The 23,353-nt window shown below is 37.7% G+C and overlaps 1 protein-coding gene across 8 annotated transcripts in view; it reads right to left on the reverse strand.

Moving 5' to 3' along the window:
- HECTD4 (HECT domain E3 ubiquitin protein ligase 4) overlaps positions 1-23,353 on the reverse strand; it is a 194,701-nt gene that overhangs the window by 136,096 nt on the left and 35,252 nt on the right. For 7 of the 8 annotated variants that reach the window (XM_061170219.1, XM_061170217.1, XM_061170218.1 and 4 more), the window contains exons 2-6: positions 8,978-9,495; positions 4,954-5,043; positions 4,152-4,282; positions 908-1,016; positions 100-238 (exon numbers count right to left, since the gene is read on the reverse strand). In XM_061170219.1, the coding sequence (XP_061026202.1) occupies positions 100-238; positions 908-1,016; positions 4,152-4,282; positions 4,954-5,043; positions 8,978-9,495 (987 nt within the window). Of the gene's footprint in view, positions 1-99; positions 239-907; positions 1,017-4,151; positions 4,283-4,953; positions 5,044-8,977; positions 9,496-23,353 lie in introns of those variants that run through there. The other variant, XM_061170221.1, reaches the window with a different exon arrangement.

Here is a 23,353-nt window from a genome sequence, read left to right on the forward strand (position 1 = left end):
GAAACTATATCAACTGTGTTATTATTCCTTCTGATGATGTCACAAACTTCCCTTACTGTCTCCAAAATATAAAATACAAAGCCTTGGTGTTCTGTTTACCTGAAGGGTATTCTGGTCAATGACCTGGAAAAGAGAGTGAGGTTTATTGTCAAAAGATACAGGCCGGTGGAGAAGACTGCCACTGCCAAAAGCAATCCATCCTGGTTCCAGCTCCTCATTCCGGCAGTACACAAAACCTCTGTGGGGAAAAACAGTATACAGGCTAAGTCACCAGGTCATGTCTGAAACCTTGTAATGAGCTACAACAGACAAAACAACATTTCCCTCCTAATTTGTTTTCAGTGACTAAGTATGCAAAACATCTGAAGGAGAATAAACATATTAACTTTGAGACTGACAAACTATGGCAAATATTAATTTCCCACAACAAAGTGGAGAGGAGAAAAAGTTGGGGAAACGGTCTAATTAAATATACATAAGGATCTCAAACTGTGGTTTCTTTTGGCAGCAATTCATAGATCTTATATCCCAACTGAAAAAAAAAAAAAATCACCGCTGATCCAATGTCAAATCCAAGAACAAAAAGACTTAACTCAAAAAATATCCATTTATCAACATGGAGAAGTCACTAATATAAAAATTCTGATCACAGAGGAATTTCTGGCTAGAAGCTAGAAACAATGATTTTAGGGCTACCAAACTCTTTATAGAGTCAAAACAAAGCTGAAATGCATTAACAGAACCAGAGAGAGAAAGTGACAGTAAGAGAAAACCAGTCATTCAGACTTGTTTAGTCACTCGTCAGTCTATGGGGAGTTAGCACGCACTCCCAGGTGTCCTCATCACAGATTTAGGTAACGAGGAAAACGTTCCAGCCAAATCATTCAGCAAGTTCCATGCAACTGACCTGAGAGTACCATGTAATCCAGACCCCAATTTGCTTACTCCTCTTCCAACTGAGTTAGTAGTATACAGGTAAAGACCATCTGCCGTGACACAGCGTCCCAAGTCAGCATCTGAAATCGTTTTTTCACAAGTAAATTATATACATGCTTTTTCTAATGAAATTATAAACGTGCTTTTTCAAATGAAAAAGCCATTAGGAGGCTGAATGAAAGATAATCTCCCATTTCTTAAATAAGTGCTTCTTGGGAATTCCCTGGCAGTCCACTGGGTTAGGACTCGGCGCTCTCACTGCCGGGCCCCAGGTTCGATCCCTGGTCGGGGAACTAAGATCCCTGCCAGCTGCACTGTACTGCCAGAAATAAAAATAATAAAGTAAGTGCTTCAATGTGACTTCCAGGGAAGATGGCTTGAACACCTAAAACAGAACTCCAAAATGCATGTAGGATTAGAGACCAAGATCAGGGAAAGAGGTCAGATAGTTATTAGCAGGAGAACCTGGTTCAGTCTGCCAAAGATTATTTTTCTTTCTTTTTGAATAGCAAAAATACATTCCTAACTCTAATCTGAAATGACTAAGCATACAATACTTTCCCTAAGGATTGTGTAATAAAAAAGGTGTGAGATTTAAGAGTTTGGGGCACTTATTAGTTGACATTGGGCCTCTTTGAACTTCAGTTTCTTCATCTGTAAGATGAAGATAATATGTACCTCAAGAGTTACTGTGATGGTTAAATGAGACAACATAGGTAAACACCCACACTGCTCTCTGGTACAAAGCCAGTGCCCCATAAATGGCAAATGATTTTATGTTGATAGACTGATGATATACATTGAACTAAAATCTACTCCTTGTGGATTTTCCATCTAGAGATCCTAATTTTAAATTTCTGGAGTGACACAGCACAAAAGTACAATATCACTTCTATTTAAAAAGAGCAATTATGTTTCCCCTTAGGTATATCTTCCCCAAGCTTAAAACAAATAGTATCTCTCTGAATGATAGTAAATGGTTTACTATCATATTCTAGAGAATTTACCTTAATAAGAGAGCTTATAAATAAAACTTTGTTTTTTTTTTCAAAATCAATCCACTTACTATGTTTAAGTGGAGTTTCTCTACTATTTGTCATATTACAAGAAATCCAGTGTAATAGCACTCAAATTAGTACTAAGTATGTGGTTATCTTAAAAATTCAGTCTACTAATCCAAGACAACCGAGACTTGTTCCTATTAGTTCTTCAAAAAACAGTTAAAAGTAGGTAATCATTTTCAAAATATTAATTTCATTCCTTAAACATTTTATTTTAACTTAAAACTTATAAATATACATTTATTCATCACTCTTTAGATTAAGGCCAAGGCCTTTTGAGTATGGATCTGACAAGGAGTGACAGTGAAGGTGACAGAGTAAAACAAGATTGGCCAGAGTTGACACTTGTTGAAGCTGAGTGATGGGTATACAGGGTTTACTGTAGTATGCTTTCAACATCTGGGTATGTTGAACGTTTCCACATATTAAAAATTAAATAAAACTACTTTTTAAATTTTTATAAGAAAAACATCCTCTAGCCAGGAGCAAAACCAAAGGTACAAGAGAGTGAAAAGCATACAGATCAGCTTAATACCATCATCCTCAGTAAGAAATTACTCCAAAGGAGATACTAAAAGGAGTAAAAGGAGAGAGTAAAGAAAGGGGTTTTGGTTTTGTATGAATTTATAAATTTCCACCTATAATGTTTAAGAACTTCTTGGGCATTGCAGGCTTTTTGCTTCTCCTATTGACTCCAGTTGAGTCAGTGAAGATAGTTAACTCATATCCGGAAGTCTTGTCTCTGTTCCTCTCATCACTTTCACATGACTGTCTGGAAGAAACAGTGGACCGTGAAAAGGCACAGGCACTGGATGAGAGGTGTGCGGATGGCCCACTGCTTAGACTGAACCCCATTCCCTTACAGTTACCTAGGAAAGTTGCCCCCATCAAAAGTGTGAGAAGAAGGGGTGGGCAGAATAGACTCTGAATCCCAATCTAATTTCTTAGAGAATACGAATTTCTTAGAGATTGGCTTTGTTGAATCATTCTAAAGCATTCCATTTTTTAAAAAAATATATTTATTTAATTTTTTTTTGGCTGCACTGGGTCTTCATTGCTGCATGTGGGCTTTCTCTAGTTGCGGTGAGCGGGGACTACTCTTCGTTGCGGTGCGCGGGCTTCTCATTGCGGTGGCTTCTCTTGTTGCGGAGCACGGGCTCTAGGCGCACGGGCTTCAGTAGTTGGTGGCATGCGGGCTTAGTTGCTCCGCGGCATGTGGGATCTTCCCGGACCAGGGCTCGAACCCATGTCCCCTGCATTGGCAGGCGGATTCTTAACCACTGCACCATCAGGGAAGCCCTAAAAGCATTCCATTTCTAAATGTAAATAATTTCCTAGGGTTTTTTAAATTCCTACTTTATCACTTATGTAATATTTAATGATATAATCACAAGTACCAATTACAATAACAAACAGGTTTGGAAGCAAGGCAGACTCTTGGCAAGCCTGCAACTCCGTAGGTGGGAGCAGCAGTGCACAGACTCTAAGAAGAGCCTACTGGCCTCATGGGTTTTGTGTGCCACGGCACCGGTCAGTACATCTACCAAGCAAATAAAGAGGCCTAATTCATCTGGTAAGTCAGTTAACTGCAGGTCATTTCAGAGACCTTCTGCCATTTTCACTGAGATCACAGAATAAACAGATATGTAATACCTGTGAAACTGTGTAAAAACATTTTAATCTAGTCCCTTTTATTTAAAGGGGATACTTAACAATTCATGCTCCTTTGAACAATCTCTTTTTTTTTTTTTTTTTTTTTTTTTGCTTTTAGGACAGGAGGTTCACCAACATACACACAATAAATTACTAAAAGAAACAGTATCAGGCAACAAGACCTGATACTCTATTCGTGGACTTAAGGCTCCCATGCCCAAATTCAAATACCCAGCAATTTAAGTAATTCATGCCTCCTTGGCAGGAGTGTATGGATGATCCTTTTCCCTTGCGATAGTAAAACCTATCCATTTTCTTACCTCACTGAGTATCAGCTTTTATACTTTTACTGATAAAGCAGACAATGATTACCCTGTATAGGAACCTTGAGCTCTTAATTAAAAGGAATACAGAGTTATATCTAAATCGTTTGCCACAATTATCTAAAACCACTCTTTTCATATCTTAATTTCAATCACAGGACCAAAACCCTTGCATTACCTTTATTTTCAGAACTGGAGCCAGTGTTGCTATCTGGTGCAGGCAACATGTCTTCATACCCCCATGATACTATGTGTTTGCCACCAAGCAAACAGGAGGGGGATCCAGGTCCCCCTTCCAAAAGCAACAGCCTAAATAGCGGAGATAGAGAATCATAAAGACACCGAGACTATCCATTTCAGCAAGAAGATAAAAGTCTACTTAACATCTCAAAGAGCAGAAAACTAAAATAGTTCTACACAAATACTATACATCTGAAAAGACATTAACAATACATATATTTTTAAATTAGAAAATTACAAAGTAGTGCTTATGGAAATGTTATAATAAAATTGTAGCTGTGTGTAAAATGTATATATTTTACATGTATACATATCTGAGAGAGAGAGATAGAGAGAAGGGGAGGGATGGAGAGAAAGGGGTATGAACTAGGAAACACATATAACACATACAACATTAGGAGTGGTTATCTTTGAGTAGTGAGATTATGAATGACTTTCACTTTTTTCTTTATACCTTAACATCTTATCATCTTGAAACCTACAATAAGAATTCATTACAAGCTATTGCACTTTTTTTACCACAAAAATTAAAAAATGAAAAATAACATGCTCTAGGAACACCTTCCAAGAAGAAAAGAAACAAAATTCTCACTTAAGATGAAAAGAATAGCATACTTATTTAAAAATATGAGTCATTAATTGATAAAAAAAAGAGTTTAGCAATTTACTTATTAAAAGAGCTTTTATGCACAAGGCTCCCTTGTGTAGAAGGAGGGTGAGGATCCAAAGTGACAACTTACCTATACAGCACATCGGCTACAGGCAGGGACCCTAGATCTGTCTGTTTCTGTAATAGATGGACTGTATGAACAAAAGTTTTCAATGATCCCCTAAAAATAAAAGGAAGGAACAGAAAATCATCAAAACTGAAACGTCAAATAAGGTTGTTAATGTCAATTTTATTAACCACACGGAGAGCTTCCAAATTGGGTCTGCTTCTGCCAATCAGTAGATGTGTTGTACAAAATGTCAAAACAGACGTGATTCTTACCATGCCAGTTATGATATTCTTCTTGTATTTGCAAAGGTAAATAATGTTCCCCTAACATAAAAGTTCAAAACATAAAGCTCAAGCACAAAGAATGTGTGGCTATTATGCCTGATACTGTTTCATCATCAAGTTGATCTCTAGCTGAAGGAGATATTTCATAGGAAGAGGTTATATTTAAAGTGTAGCAGTATTTCTAGGCTTAATTTTTTAATATCTTTGTTAAGTTCATCCATTTTACATAAACATCTCACACATTAAATATGACTGAAGAGGAAAGCATTCAAATAATTAATACTTTGTGCTAAGAGGTGTTCCTTCTGCTTCCCCCGGCTGTGCAGTATGTGACTGTAATGCTTGCAGAGCTCACTAAGATCCCATTTCCTTTTGGTTCCCAAAGCTTGAGGCTCTGGGAGGTCTATAGTTTGGTCAGCAGGATCTAAAAGAAGGTGCTTTTAAGATGCACAAGACTTACCTGGCCAGATCCCAAGTATAAATCACCCCAAGAACATTTCCTGAGCTAAATGATCACCAGTATCAGATGGGCTGACTTCAGATTGCTACCTTATTCTCTTAGCCAAGGCTTTAATTGCTAGGTATCATGTGCCTAAACCCCAAAAAGAAATGGACTACCTAACACAGGACCAAGAAGGCCTAGAGTCCTCCTCTTTTTTTTTTTTAATTGTATTTATTTTTTATTTTTTATTTTTGGCTGCGCTGGGTCTTCGTTGCTACACATGGGCTTTTCTCTGGTTGCAGCAACCGGGGGCTACTCTTCGTTGTGGTGTGCAGGCTTCTCATTGCGGTGGCTTCTCTTGTTGGGAGCACAGGCTCTAGGCGCGCGGGTTTCAGTAGTTGTGGCGCACGGGCTTAGTTGTTCCGCGGCATGTGGGATCTTCCCGGACCAGGGCTTGAACCCGTGCCTCCTGCATTGGCAGGCGGATTCTTAACCACTACGCCACCAGGGAAGCCCGAATCCTCCTCTTAATTGCCCCTTTCACTATCTCTGGTGTTCAAAGAATCAAAACCAAAGAACCATATAAGGCAGGGAGGCAGCAGACACAGTATAAAAGCACAAGTTGGGAGTCAGGACCCACAGGCTCTGAAACCCGGCTCTGCCACTAACCAGCGGCACCATGTCAGTCCTGTTACCAAATTCCTATGTCCTTCATCTGTCCAATAGGGATACCTCCCCGGGGTACAACGAGGTTAAAAGAAAGGGGCAAAGGCACAATGGAACATTTAAAACATTAAACCAACTATAAGGTATTATTAGCTGCCAGATTCAGATTTTAAGAGTAAAATTTAGGGACTTCACTGGTGGTCCAGTGGGTAAGACCCCATGCTCCAATGCAGGGGGACCGGCTTCAATCCCTGGTCAGGGAACTAGATCCCACATGCATGCTGCAACTACGTCTACAGGCTGCAACTAAAAAGGTCCTGCATGCTGCAACTAAGACCTGGCACAGCCTAAATAAATAAATAAATAGTAAAATTTAAACTCCTTCCATGACTCCTAAGCCCCTACATGGTCTGGACTCTCATCTCCTGCCTCTCTCCTACCATTGCATTCCAGCCACCCCGCTCACTTTGCTGTCCTACCCCAAGCACAGAAAAAGCATCAGATTTGTGCCACTTGCTGCTCCTCTTGCCTGGAACTCCCTGTCACTGGCTTTTTTGCATGGCTGGCTCTCTCTCATCATCTAGGCCTCAGCTCAAATGTCTCCTATTCAGTAAGGCCTTCCCTGGTATCTCTAGCTAATGCTGGCCCCCCACCTCCACTTAAGTCATTCTCTATTATTAAAATATCCTGATTTGTCTTCTTACAGTGAACATCCCTCTCAGAAATTATCTTATATATGCATTTGTTGCTAGTTGTCTGCCTCTCTCAGTCTCATGTAAACCTTGCAATTTTAGGGACCATTACCTTGCTCACTGCTGTATTCGCACTGCCTAGTAGAGTCTCTCGCACGTGGTAAATAAGCAATAATGACTGACAAAATGAAATCCATTCAACTGTAAGATTAGAGACCATGAGTCACCATGAGTCATTATTTCCCTAAGACCTAGCAAGATTCCTGGCACATCAGAGATGTTCGATAAATGTTAGCTGGTTGAAATGAATAAACATCTTCAAAATATTTTTTTGGAAACGTTGTTCTGTCTTTGAGAGCATCAATCTCAAAAGTTCAATGATATGCTCCTAAATAACTTCATTTAAGGAGACGATCTAACACTGAAAAGCACATGATTGAGGTAAATAAAGTCCAGAACAAGGTGATAATATTAGCAATAATGTAGGTACCATCTAAAACAAAAACAAAAATACACACCCAAGAAGAAGAAAATAAAAAACACTCATTTCAACGTTTCTGCTGAACGGAATTTGGAATCTCAAGTACATGAAGTGATTTCAATAACTCTCTCTTGGTTCAGACTAAATTAGGGTACATAATAAAAAAGTGAGTTTTATGATCCCATGTTCATTAAAAACATTTGAAACTGAAGAGTTGATAATTATTCCAAACATCCTAAATCTGTCTAAAGATAGGACTATCTAAAAGCAAAATTTCCCAAAGTAGGACTTTTGCATTAATAACAAATCTATTTAGGGCTCAAAACTGTCTTCTGCATATCCTAAAAAAATAAATCAGTCCAATATAAAGCCTTTACAGGGAAACTTATTTCAGTACCACCGAATAATGTCTCCAGAATTAAGCTCATGTCAGGATTTCCATAATCAACCACAGTCTTCAAGGATCTAAAACTAGGCTAATGACAGTTTGCTCAGGGCAAAGAAACTGACAATAAATGCTGGTGCCATTGTGCCTTAAAAATAGCTTCAGATTCAACCATTTGAAGGTCAACTTTGAAACCATAAAAATAGGGAAAGGAGTCTTATAGCTAGGAACTTCATAATCCTCCAAGAAGAACTTTTCCACATTCGCTTTGCTAACAAAAGGAAGAACTCAATCAAAGAGAAAATTATGAAGGGAGAGAGATTAGCGACACTAATCTATCAGACCGTGGTCCTAATTGGTCCCTAGACAATTAGGTTAGAAGAAAGCAAAGGTAGTGAAACTTTTTCTCACAAATATGTGAGAGTGATCATACAGTTTACTGGGCAGGAGAATGTAAGAAATCCTCTCCTGGAAAAGTAACTCCAAGCACGTTTCCTATTGACAGTACATCAGTAACATCAACTTACAAACGAAGGACAGTATACTATTAAATCTTGCTACGCACAGAGAGATCTTTCAGTTAAATTGATGGAGCCAAGCATCAAGGTCCAGAAATATAATTTGTGACCAAGTCTGTGTGACTGAGTCCAGGTGAGTAATAACCCATTCACTCACTGACATACTCCTTACAGACATGCAGGAAAAAAAATTAAAAGCTCTACATATTTTTTGACTGTCCTTCCAGGAGAAATACAGATACAACATCATCTACTAACTACCTGATATAAAACAGTAACCATCTAAGGTTGAGCAGACAATGGCAAGTGTTGATTCTCCATTTTAAACTGTTTAAGCTGTTATCATGGTATAACAGAAAGCAAAAACTTGAACTTGGGTTTCAACTCCAGCTCCTGGTACCAAGTTTTGGTGGAAACATCTTATGCATTGTCAAGGCTGCGAAATTCAATACTGAAAACGAAGAAGGACTTCTGAATGTTAAGACTTCCAACAAATACGCCTGCCCTCTTATTCACTTACCCAACCCAGGAAGCAGCCATCACAAGGTCACCAGTTGGTACCTTTGATTTTCCTTACCTGGCACATGCCAAAGCCACCAGGGCAGCAGCAGCATTTTCTTTTTGCTTATGTGGGATGTGTCGGCCTGTGTCAGAAGTCTCCTCTAGCCAAGAGCACAGCAAAGTTTCGATTCCATTCAGACAGTCAGCAGGCTCCTTGGTCAAGCTCAAAGGCTGGCAGTCGCGAAGGCAGTTCAATAGCACCTCAGCAGTTATGTTACAGAGAGAAGGGTCTGTTCTACTCTGGGACTGAATAAGGGGGAAGACCAGCAGGAGCCCCATCCTCGACGTGAAGGGAGCTTGCTCGGGTTGCTGCAACAAGCCCTGGCGTTTGAGCAGGGCCAAAGTTTCTTCGTCACCCGAACTTTCCCTTTCATGCTGTTCTTCCAAGGCCAGCTGGCGCTGGGCATTCCACAGTCCTCGCAAGGCATTCAGGCGGTATTCCAGCAGGCGGGCATACGCATTGCTCTGATTCCCACAAACGGAGCGCAAGCGTTCTGCTAATTCCGTCGGATTCTTGGTCTCAAATGTTAAAATCTAAGGAAAGAACCAATAGAGAAGAAGTTGGTATGTATTGCTTTCACCACTGCTGTCATCTATGGAAGCAAATCTATCCAGTGGTATCTAAAAATGGTCCACATCAAAAAATCTTTTAATTGTGGCCAAAGCCAGGTTGCTGATAGAGATTTTTTTCCTTGGCATTTCTGCTAATGCTCCTATTAAAAGTGAGATTAGAACCCAAATCATGAAAATAATTAAGTGTGGAGGTCAAAAGTTAATTTGAGTAGCTTATTTTAGAAAGTTGAGGTATAAATATTTATTCAATGCTCAGGTTATAAATCTAAGTCTCTAACTTCTATTACCAGGTAGGTTGTCAGTGAAAACAGAACAAGTTTCATCTTCAAGATCTAATATACCAACTAATAAATGATTGTTTATTATTCTTTGATTTTGAAGAACACTCCATTCTTACTACTGTTAATCCATTATTTCAATTGGTGACATGGTATAGATTTATCCAGTTCACACTGATAATGGATCCACCCCTATTTTCTCACCAAAAACATACAATTATCAGGAGACCTCCTTGAGATTTTCAGCAGCTGGGGAAATGATAAAACCATTAAATCCTCAATCAACTAGGAAAGGAAACAGCTATGAACATAAAGAATCAAACTAAATTTATGATGCAAATAATTTACGCATATAAGTGTGACTAAGTTAAAATGAACAGACTGTTGTAACCAACAAATAAGAGGCCACTCTTGGAACAAGCACATTAAAACAGATTATCAGGCGCCAGAGGTGTCTGGTTCTCAGTAGACCAGAAAGTCAGGGTGGGGAGAGGCTTGGAGTAAAAGCAAAGAAAATTCTGTCAAGTCATTGGCACTGACATTTTAAAGGGTCACAGGTCACTTTATTTCTCTCATAAACCTGCAAAATACTTCTTTTTTAATCTCAAATTTTGCCCTTAAAACTGTTAGCCCAATAAAACAACAAGAACTTCCAGAGAAATGTAAACCCTGTAACTGCCTAGCTTAGCTATACATGCAAGTCGCTAAACTGAACTGAAAAAATGTTCAGTTTGAAAACAAATTCCAATTCAAAAAATTAACTACGTATGCATCTCATTTAACTGATTTGAAAAAATATTCATTGTTTTAAAAAGTAACCAATTCAAACTTCAGTTCTAGTGTGTCAGATCAGAAATAATATCCAAATGCCATAAAATTTCAACCAACAACGTAGCAATAAAAAGAAATGAACTACTGATATCCACAACCTCAGTGAATCTCAGTGGCATTTTGTTGAGTGAAAGAAGTCAATTTCAAAAGGTTCCATCTGCATTATTCTATTTATATGACTTTCTGGGAAAAAAAAATCTATAGTGATAGAGAACAGATCAGTGGTTGCCAGAGGTTGGGGTACAGGCAGGGTGTGACTATATAGGGATAGTATGAGGGAGTTTGGGGAGGCAAACAAACTGTTCTATATCCTGATTGTGCTGGTGGTTACATGAATCTATACATGTGTTAAGATTCATGGAACTGCACACCCACCCCCCCAAAAAAGGTCAATTCTACCATATGATAATTTTAAAATAAAATTTAAAACAGTTCTAATCAGGCTATGGTTGCATTCAACTAGGTATCATTGGGTAAAGCGATATTGCAAATCATATTATTAAAAATAAGAACTAGGGACATTTTTATTTAGTTTTTAATACAACAGTATCAAATAATGATTGATTAAATGTCCTTTATCATCAAGTCATACAAACTGTACTTCCCTACCCTTTTGTCTCAATTCATCAAACACAAATCACCCTTTTGATTATTTTTCCCATGACAGCAGATAAAATAACTCCAAATTCCTTTAAAAACGATCGCATTTCAAGGGCAACCATCTACCCTGAAGTAATCGTATCTACGGAAGCTAGATTACCTTTTTTTGTTTTAAGATCGCTCCCCAAAAAAGTCAGTAACCAGCTTCCACCATTACGATCAACAACCAAAGACTGAGATACTTTTAATATTGTGAAAAATGACAAAATTTTAAATTTGATCGACTCAAGGTATGAAGATCTAAACAAATAAATTTTGTTGCATTTTTTAAAATGCTTCTCAATATTGATTTTGTGATCTCTACCCAATACAACTCTTTGATATAAAATACATATGTGGACTTCCCTGGTGGCGCAGTGGTTAAGAATCCGCCTGCCAATGCAGGGGGCACAGATTCAAGCCCTGGTCCGGGAAGATCCCACACGCCGCAGAGCAACTAAGCCCATGTGCCACAACTACTGAGCCTGTGCTCTAGAGCCCGCGTGCCACAACTACTGAAGCCCTTGCACCTAGAGCCTGTGCTCTGCAACAAGAGAAGCCACCGCAATGAGAAGCCCACGCACCAAAACGAAGAGTAGCCCCCGCTCACCACAACTAGAGAAAGCCCACACGCAGCAACAAAGACCCAACGCAGCCAAAGATAAATAAATTTTTAAAAATTATTTTTAAATTAATTAATTAATTAATTAAATACATATGTGCTCCAAATACATTTTTACTTATGCTACACTGAGCGGCGACTTATGTTATATGAAGCAACTACTAAAAAATTCAATACAAGCTTTTATTGGACACAAGAATCAAAGAACAATTCAGTAACATTAAACCCAGATATTTAGTTTTATTACCAATCTCAAACATAAGTGCTTCTGAAATACGATACTTCATGGTTCATAAAATGATGTATATGACAGAATCTGTAGCTAACTCCAAATATTAAGATTATCTGAAAAAATATATACTATACTTCTGTATTTTTCTGATGGTTCTATTTTTACAAGCACTTCAGTTATATTTTTGGCATTCCACTTGAAAGACAAATATTCTGAAAGGACTTGCGTTATAATATAATTAACCAAATATTATATAATTTACACGCTTAAGTGACTGTTATATGTTTATTGATTTAACAGTATCTAAAGCACACTATGCTTTCAGAAATCCAATAGATTACTCAGCATTTTCCATTTCAATGGCCTTATGAAAACTAAGAACTGTCTGATATGCTGCTGTTATTAAGAATTCTAAAGTTTGAAGGTCATGGCCTAAAATCATTTTATAAAGATATCATACCTTTGGGTTTTAGTAAGTCAGCTATGGAGGATCTATTCTGGTACTTAGGAATATTAAATGATTTGTCTCAGATCCTCATATAAAACCACTGCTCTTAGTAATCGCTCTTGACCAAGATAAAAGACTGTAATGTCATTATAAAATTAATACTTTTTCTTTAAAAAGGAAAAAGGCTATTTAAGGAAAAGGGAAGATCCCTGTCACCCTTAATCAGAAGACAGGTTTGCTAACTGTACTTTGGTGATAATGCTGAAGTCACCCCAATTAAGAGAACGACACTCAAAGCAATTCGTAGCCTTAATATAATTTTATCATACATGACATACATGTTTTTAAGCTAAACAACCATCATTCTGGAAAGCTAAGAGAAGGTAGGCAAAATATTCTTTGCCAGCCAAATCTGGCTTTGAACAAGACTCCAATATTCGACATAAGAAGTACAGAGGATCGGGACTTCCCTGGTGGTGCAGTGCTTAAGACTCCGTGCTCCCAATGCAGGGGGCCCGGGTTTGATCCCTGGTCAGCAAACTAGATCCCACATGCATGCCACAACTAAGAGTTCGCATGCCACAACTAAGGAGCCCACATGCTGCAACTAAGGAGCCAGCGAGCCGCAACTAAGCTTGCAAGCTGCAACTAAGGAGCCCATGTGCCACAACTAAGGAACCCACCTGCCGCAACTAAGACCTGGCTCAACCAAATAAATAATAAATAAATATTTTTTAAAAGAAGAAGTATGGAGGATCATATTTTGGCCAATTCTTTTTTCATTTGGGAAAATACAGAACATATACCTGTCAGCCATGATGAGAAATGTAAAACTCCAACATGCATTTCAAGTAAATATGGTAGGGAGAATAAGCATATAGAGGCTTTTCAAGTAATAGAGAATACTGTATAAACACATAAGGAAATTAACTAGACTAATAATTAGTAGAAAAATCAAGATTAGGGAATGAACTACCATATTCCCCTAAATGTTAATCTCAATTTCCATCTACTTTGCTCTTCAGAATAGCAGAGATGTAATTCTCTAAAAGGGTCAAGATAGACGCTAAAAGATATATTATCTCCTACCTCTGAAAGAAATAGAAAGTAATCCCATTTTTAAGAATTTATCCTAAAGAAACATTCCAGAAATAAAAATGCACAGAGATTTTCACTGCAGTCTTATTATAGTGGAAAAAGTGGAAGCAATCTCAATATTCAGAAGTGTTCAATTAAATTATAACATATCACAATGGAATATTATGCAATAAATAAAAAATAATTAAAATTACACAATAATAAAAAGGAGTATAAAAACTGTATATGCCCCATAAAAAGGACTATGTAAAACATGCTTATTCAGTTTTGAAATGTCACTGGTATTTGTGGTAATAGAAACATGAGGGTTTTTTTTCCTCTTAAAAAAAAAAAGAAATAGTGATAAGTTGAATAGTTTATATTGAAGAAAAGCAGTCTTAACTAGAGCTGGTATTTTACAGAAGCAAACACTACCTTTAAATAACTGCTAGTCAAACAAATAGTGACACAATTGATATAATCAACATTTGGGAGACATATCCGACAAAGAACAATCACAAGTACCATAGGAAGTACTTTCCTTAAATCAATTCACTAGTCCCATCTATTGAACTTTGGCAGCAGTTTCTCTCACTGTAGGACTGGTGGTGGGATGGGAGAGACCACCACAGATGCTGGGAACTATCAGTGAACAATAAAACGTTTCACCCTTCAAAAAGAAATGATATTTAAAACTCAGGATTACTCAAGCTCCAAATAAATTACTATACTCCCTAGTATGGTACATTAACTGATTCAATTCATTATATGAACCTGTCAGCATAAAAGGAATTTATACCTGGAATATTCCAAAGCAGATCAACTGGCCAGACTCACAAGCCCAGGACAAAACTTTTCAGTAGAGTCTATAGAATACCGAAACCCCCTCAAATGTTAGAGTGAGTTTTTAAACCCTTCTACAGATTTTCCTACCATTTTTACATTATGAAGATGGCAATCATGGCCAAATTGAATTGCATATGGCAACTCAAAGATCAGAAAGATTTCATGTGAACCAAGTAAATGAATCACAAATAGAAGGATGGAATTCTATCTCTAAAACGAAAGCCTAAATCAAGAGTGGATCCCTTATCAATTAAATTAGACCCTGAAGCTGCATGACCTTATCCAATCTTGGAAAAATGTGTTCAAACTCTCAACATCACCTATTTTTCTAAAAGGGTCTTGGACTGCCCTGGTGGCGCAATGGTTAAGAATCCACCTGCCAATGCCGGGGACATGGGTTCAAGCCCTGGTCAGGGAAGATCCCACATGCTGGGGAGCAACTACACATGGGCACCACAACTGTTGAGCGTGCGCTCTAGAGCCCGCGACCCACAACTACTGAAGCCCACGCGCCTAGAGCCCGCGACCCACAACTACTGAAGCCCACGCGCCTAGAGCCCGTGCCCCGCAACGAGAAGCCACCACAATGAGAAGCCCGCGCACCGCAACTAAGAGTAGCCCCCACTCGCCACAACTAGAGAAAGCCCGCGCGCAGCAATGAAGACACAACGCAGCCAAAAATAAATAAAATTTTTTAAAATGTTTAAAAAAATAAAATAAAATAAAAGGGCCTTTAAGGGTCTTAATTGATAACCACAATTAAATTTCACACTTTATTTTAACTCACGAGTTTTAGCCCCTAGCTTGGTGCCAAAACTAGGAATGGACCTTGACTTGTTACCAGACTAATTAGCTTTGGCTCAGCCCTATAAAGCTTTCTCCAGCACATGGTGATTTTTCCTAGATCTCTGTCCAACTGCTTTTGAGAGCAGGATTGTTAGGACTCTGAGGACTCCCACATATAAGAAATCACTGTTCAGATTCTTTTTCATAAAAGTTCCATCTTGTCCTGTCCCTGCCCAGTTTTCATCTTTTGTCATGTTCCATGATCAGGGTCCCATTTTTCCATCTCCCTGCTAATGTGGCCTGAATGTCCATACCACTCAGTCTAAATCCTACCTATCATTCAGAACCCAGCTCTGCTCCACCGCCAACTTTGAAAAACTCTGATTTCCTCCCTCTTTTCTTCCTCCCTCTTCCCCTCCCCACAATAACTTTTTGGTGTTCCCGTATTGTCCAGGATATACCTCTATCTGAGGGTCAGATACCTCTATCAGAGGGTCAGATACAAACTCTGAGGATAAATGTGTCTGGTATTTCAATAGGAAATGTATCAATGATTTGTTTTTAATAAATGATGTCCATAAAGAAAATGTAGTGAGTGGTATATAGAGTGACTCTTCAAAGCTGATCTGAGGCATAGAGTCCAAATCTTAAAATTTCTCTGTTACAAAATCATTTTTTTCACCAACACAAAATCTTGACAAAGCCAATACAGATCATCTTCCTATGCTTAGTAATCAACAGAATAAAATTCGGAGAAAGATGTAGAAATGAACTCTCAAAATGGTTTCAACACTATAAATTTTATTATTAGGAGTATTTAAAGAAAAAAGATATCTATGCAAAGACTAACTTTACCTGTTATTGCTTGAATTACATACTTAATGTAAAGACTATTGTGACATATTCACCAAATGCTTAGCATAAATATATCTTAGTAAGAAAATCACTGTTGACAATTTAAAAATACAAAAATATAACAAAGAAGGAAATTATAGAGCTCCCAATATGTGTAACACATACCGCACTCTACTATAATGTTATTTAAATCTGTCCCCCTTTTCAACTGTGAGCTCTGAAAGGGGGAAACCATGTCTTCTTCATATTTGTACCCCCAGAGCTTAGCACAGTGTCTGGCACATAAAAGTTTGATAAATTAATGAATGAGAAGATACATAAATTCCAAGGATAATTCTCTTAAGATGTACATCTGGTTCCCACTGTACATCTGAGTAACCTTCTCTCACTTGGACTAATTGTAATTCTGCCTTCTGGAGCAATGGAAAATAATTCTTCCTCTTCCACGTAAGACTATTTCAATTAGATGAAGAAAATACATGTGACAGGGAGGGAACATGAGGATATGAGTTAGGGCAGTTGCTCAACCCTGGCTAAACATTAGAACTGCCTTGAGAGCTTTTAAATAATACTGAATAGGTCCCACCCCAGTCCGATTAACTCAAAATATCTAGGGATGGAACCTAGTTTTCGTTTTTGTTTTTTTTTAACTCCACAGGTGAATGCGATGTGCAGCCAAGATTACAAACCACTGAGTTAAGGAAACTAGGTTCTAGCCCAGCCTCTGCAAATAACTCTCCCCTTAGGCATTTTACTTAAATTCTCTCAGCCTGTGTTTCTACATCTATAAAATGACGGGTTTAAACTGTTAAGATCAAAGGAAATAATGTATAGGGAGTGCTCTGAAAAACTTGAAACTGCTAAATAATTGTTAGGACATTAAAGATGCTTCCTTATTTTGGACCAGGTCACCACCAAGAAAGGGAACTTTTCCAGATAACCCTATAAGGAAGACCCGACTAGATAAAACCTGGGAGTGTTAAGGGTGGGGTAAAGGAGGTTTGAATTAAACACATGCTTCATTTGAGCCACCACCATTTTTAAAAATGTTAATATAATCTTAATACATTAGTAGAATTTCAGTGTCAGAAGCAAGGGAGGTAATAATCCTATTTATATTCTGCAATGGTCAAACTATAACTGGAATATCCTGTTCAAAGTACCTCATTTTAAAAGGTCTTTAACAGACTGTGTGTCCAGAAGAGGTGATTTGACTAATCTGGCAATCACATCACATGAGAAATGGTAAGGAACTAGGGATGCGTGGCCTACAAAGGTGAGTTGGAAGGGGGAGCTGCCTTCATAAGTTTCAAGGGCTGTCATGTGGAAGAGGAAGACTTACTCTCCTCCCTTATTGCTCCAGGAGAGGCAGACACAGGAAGTTACTGGGATGCACAGCCTAACAAACAACTTGATAATAATTCAAACAGAATTCCTGGATGTATTTACTCTTTAAAAAAGATTCTTGGGATCCAATTATAAACATTGTTTCAAAAGGTCTAGGATATACCCTGTAATCTGCATCTAAAGCAGGCTCTCTGGATGACTCTGGGTAGTCCTTTTTTTTTTTTTTTTAATATAATGATCTTTATAAAAAGGCTTATTTTAATGTAATTCACACACCATAAAATTCATCCACTTAAAGTATACAATCCAATGGCTTTTAGCGTATTCACAGTTGTGCATTCATTACCACAATTTTAGAACATTTGCATCACCTCCAAAAGAAACTCTGTACCCATTAGCAGTCACTCCCCATGTCCCCCCAAATCTTTCAGCCCTACGCAATCACTAATCTACTGTTGCTATAGATTTACCTATTTTCTTTACATTTAATAGAAATGGAATCATACTCTGAGGGGTATTTTGTAACTGCCCTCTTTCACTTAGCATACTGTTTAAAATTCATCCATGTTGTAGTATGTATCAGAACTTCACTCCTTTTTATTGCTGAATAATATTCCATTTAATGGATATACCATATCTTATTTATCCATTCATCAGTTGATGGACACAAGTTCTTTCCATTTTTTGGCAATTATGAATAATGCTGCTATGAATATTCAAGTACAAGTTTTTGTATGGACATAGCTTTATAACCAAGAGGGATGAAAACATAAGAGTGAAACTGCCAAATCATATGGTAACTCTGTTTACCTTTTGGAGGAACTGTTCAACTGTTTTCCAAAGTGGCTGCACCATGTTACATTCCCACCAGTAATGTATAAAGATTTCAATTTCTCCACATTATTGCTAACACTTGTTATTATCTGTCTTTTGATTAGAGCCATCCAAGGGGGCTTGAGGTGGTAACTCGTGTGGTTTTGATTTGCATTTCCCTGAAGGCTAATGATGTTGAGCATCTTTTCATAAGCTTTTCATCTTTTCATAAGGTCATTCACATATCTTCTTTGGAAAAAGGATAGTCCATTTTAAGAAACAATAATTTTGCCAAGCCAGTAAGGACAGTAAGTTCAATGGACAGAAACACATCAAATACATTTAAATCCACAAATTTATAATATTTTTTAAAAATCCCACCATTGGAGGATGTTGGCAAACCAACTCTATTTTTGGTAAACTGGTTAATATAGGGAAAGAGTCAATCATTTACCCTGCCTTTCTTATATGACCTGTCCACCTAGGTAAGCAAACAGTTGATAAAAGAAAACTTCTCTGTATAGAAGAATTCCAGCTAATAAATGAAGGAATGACAGGCTATCACCATTTTGCAATCTCAGTGTACTAGATCTAGGCATTGAGCTTTAGCAGCTGCAAACATCACACAAAAATAAGCTGACATTATGTGCCTAATGATGAAAATATACACCACCACCCGTAAAGCAATCTTGCCAAAAAATAAAGGAAAAACAAAATCAAACTTAAACCTGATGGAACCGTGGTCTAGAAGTGAGATCCAAATGTGAATTTACAGGAAATAGGACAGAAAAAAGATGTTAAACTATACCAAGGGGGTGCAATAAGCATAATCTAGACCATAGGAAACTCAACAGGACAAAGAACCAACTTTCTTCAACAAATAAATTGCAAGGCAGAGAAAAAAAAAAAAAAAGAGAAGAGAAGAGAAGGGGCTTCCCTGGTGGCGCAATGGTTGAGAATCTGCCTGCCAATGCAGGGAACACGGGTTCCAGCCCTGGTCTGGGAAGATTCCCACATGCAGCGGAGCAACTAGGCCCGTGAGCCACAACTACTGAGCCTGCGCGTCTGGAGCCTGTGCTCCGCAACAAGAGAGGCCGCGATAGTGAGAGGCCCGCACACCGCGATGAAGAGTGGCCCCCACTTGCCGCAACTAGAGAAAGCCCTCGCACAGAAACGAAGACCCAACACAGCCAAAAATAAATAAATAAATAAATTTTTAAAAAAAAAAGAAGAGAAGAAGTAATATGTAGTTTAAAAAACATTATATCCTTATTTATGTCCTCATCCAAACAACCTTTTAAAAATATTAGCACAATCACAATTGGAAATGTGAATGCTGACTGCATATTTAATTATATTAAAGAAATACTGTTAATTTTTAAAGATATGAAATATTATGATTATGTTTTTTAAAGGAGTCCTCATCTTTTAGATACATATTGAAATACTTATGGATAAAGTGACAGGATGTCATGGATTTACTTTAAAATAATATGGGAATAATATGGGAAAGAGAAATAGGTGGCAGCATAGGTGAAACAAGATCAGCCATGAGTTGAAAATTGTCGAAGTTGGTGATGGGTACATAAGGGTTCATTATGCAATTCTGTCTACTTTAATATTTTGGGGAAATTTTCCAAATTTTTATAAGAAAAGGGTTTTTTTAAAAAAAGCTTGTCAAAACCAAAAGCTTAAGAGGCTCTAAGAGCCCTTCCACTGGTCACAATCAAGAAGAAACTGGATGGCTCTTTATTACAGTTCTTGTAATATAAATGGCACACAAGGATTTCTTCTTCCAATGCTAGGATTCTATTAAAGTGAGCAGTCTTTAAAAAGACTAGCTAAATCACCTCAATTTGCCACTTAATTTTGCTAATATAAACTTTAATAAAAACTTAATTTTGCTAATAGACTCTCAAAATTGTGTAAAAACAACTATGATTAATCTAGTTTCCTAAGTAAATATATTTGCTTAAATGCTTACCCTTAAGGAACACAACAAAAGAACAAACAAATTAATCAAATGAGGATATACATTTTAAAATTACTTTTTAAAGTGCCAAATGCAATTCATCCCTAAGGTACAATTATTGTTAGTATGTGCAATATGTTTATCATCAAACAATATACTTCATGAGACAAGGGCATGATAACATTTTCCGGGATTGATGACTAAACATGTTCCCTCAAAATACATGCACAAATATACTATCTTCCCAAGCAGCTAGGTTATAGTTACTGCCTCCCCCCTCAAAATACTATTTTACCAACTTATGTTTAGCCAAAAAGATTTAACATGGGATAGAGTAAAAACAGAAACAAACCAAACAGAAACCTAAAAAGCATGCCAATTCATGTAATGAGTACCAAAGAATCACTGGATTATTTTCACGAGAAGGAAGAATGTGTGCAGAAAATATTAAGTTTAGTGGTTAGGAGACGAGGCAAGAGAAATAATACGTATAACACAGTATCTGTAGCATATGTATTAATTTAACCAAACCCCTTCTCTACATTACTACAGTATTCAATATCAACATTTTTACCTTCTTATTAGTGTAGTTTTTTGTTTGTTTTTGCATTCTGAACTAAATTTTTTAAAGTTTGTACTAAATTTTATAAAATTGCTTAGAAAAATCTCCTGGTAAAATGCAAAAGTATCAAACTACTGAGAAGAATGTGAAACAATAGTAATTCTTAGACACTTCTGGTGGAAACATAAATTAGTACAGACACCTTAGAAAACAATTGGTATTGTCCAGTTAAAATGAAAATGAAAAAAATAAAAAAATAAAAAAAAAAGAATTGTTTTAGCTCCTGGTGGCTGCTATAACAAATCACCATACTTAGTGGCTTAAAACAACAGATATTTATTTTCTCACAGTTCTGGAGGCCAGAAGTCCAAAATCAGTATCACTGGGCCAAATTCCAGGTGTTGCTGGCAGGGCTGCACTCCCTCCAGAGGCTCTAGGAAAGAGTTTGTTTCTCGGCTCTTCCACCTTTTGGTGGCTGCTGGCATCCTGGGTTGTGGCTACATCACTTCAATCTCTGCCTCTGTGATCACAGGGCCTTCTCCTCTTATACTCGGTGTAATTTCCGTTGGCCTCTCCTCTATTAAGGACACTTGTGACTGCATTTAGGGCCCACCTGATAATCTAGGATCATCTCCCCAGCTCAAGATCCTTAACTTAATCACACCTGCAAAGATCCTCTTTCCACATAAGGTAACATTTATAGGTTCCAGGTATTAGGACCTGTTATCTTTAGGGGCCATCCTTCAGCCTGCTCCATGCATATAGCCTACAATACAGCAATCCACACCTGGGTAATTCCCTACAGAAACTCTTGCACATTAACACCAGATGACAAGTACAAGAATATTTACAGCAACATTGTTTACAATAACAAAAAAAAAAAACTGGAAACAACTCAAATATTCATCAACAAAATGGATACACTGTGATGTATTCATATGATTACACAGGAGTGAAAACAGAAGTACAGCTACACACATCAACATGGAAGAATCATATAACACGTGGAGCAGAAAATAAAGCAAGTCACAAAAATTACATATGGCATACTACATTTATATAATAAGGTCTTAAAACACACAAAACTGAGCTCTGTAATGTTTAGAGTTGTGTGCATACTATAAAACAATACAGAAAAGCAAAAGAAAAACAAACACAAAATTCAAGATAGTGGTATCCTATGTGGGATAGAGGGAGGGTTGAATGGTGGAGCATGCAGGGGTCTTTAAGGGGATTGGTAAGGACCCATTTCTTAACTGGGTGGTGGAATAACAGAATATATTTTTTTAATTTAGTTTAATTTATATATTCAAAAGTTCTACCCAAAAATACATACCTTCCATATATACCATTTGAATTCATGATATATTTAATAATGAAAATGTTGTAATTCCCATTGTTTATTCTAGCTCTGAAAAGCAGACCAAGATCATTATCCCCACTGCTGATAAGCACTTAGTGGTTTCTCTAGAAACACGGTCACTGTCTAACAAGAGTATTCCCAGTATCAGGTGTGAATAGCCCAAGCACTTCCCATTTGTAGGAAGAGTGTGAGCGGGTGGCACAAGCTAAGCTTTGGGTGATGCTGCAGTTGGCTCTGCCTCCTGGAGGAGGTGCTGACTGTCTAGGGAGACAGAGACTCTTGATGCCTCCCAGGGGATGTGTGTAAATGCCGAGAAATATTCTGGGTTGTTACAAGTACAGAGGTGTTACTGGCATCTAGTGGGTAGAGGCCAGGGACGGACATCCTGCAATGTACAGGGAAGCCCCCGCAGCAGAGAATCATCTAGCTGAGGGTGAAAAAATACTGCTCTATAGGAACCATTTGATTGAATGCATGCAATAAGCCTAACTACTGCCACCTGACATTGAGTGTGACGAACAACCTCCCATTAGGGACATAGGAAGTCCCGGTTTGCAAAATTTGTCAATCCTCAGAATTGTGCACAGGAGGGATTCTAATCATATGCTCAATTAAAATACAAGTTCTACAGATAATTATTGTTACCAGAGGGATTCTGATAGATTGTAAACTTCTCAAGGAAGTTTAGATTCATTCATCTCTTTATCTTCTGCACTAAAATCTCAGCATGTTTTGAATTCTTTCTCCTGAAATAAGGCACAGAGCACAGCACCTGGCATGTAGTAAGCACTCAATAACAGTTAATATTAGTTGAAAAATATCTTTTTCAAATTTATTTCAAACTCTCTCATTATGGCTTACAACTTTGTCTATTTTGTTCCCTAGTGTATCCCAAACACCAGAGAACCTGGTACATGACAGGTGCTCAATAAATATTTACTGAATGAGCAAATGACTAAAGATGCTACCTGACAGTGCACATACATGCCCAACAAAACAAAACAAAACAAACAACAGAAAGCAATAGACACAATAAGGCACCGTTTGCAAACACACTCCTAGATCAGTACTTCCAATGACTTCTTTAGTCAACGTGAACAAAGAAGCTGACATCAGTGTCATCCATACTTTGATTATAAGATCAGAGA

This window comes from Eubalaena glacialis, chromosome 15 (genome assembly GCF_028564815.1).
Source record: "Eubalaena glacialis isolate mEubGla1 chromosome 15, mEubGla1.1.hap2.+ XY, whole genome shotgun sequence".
NCBI lineage: Eukaryota > Metazoa > Chordata > Mammalia > Artiodactyla > Balaenidae > Eubalaena > Eubalaena glacialis.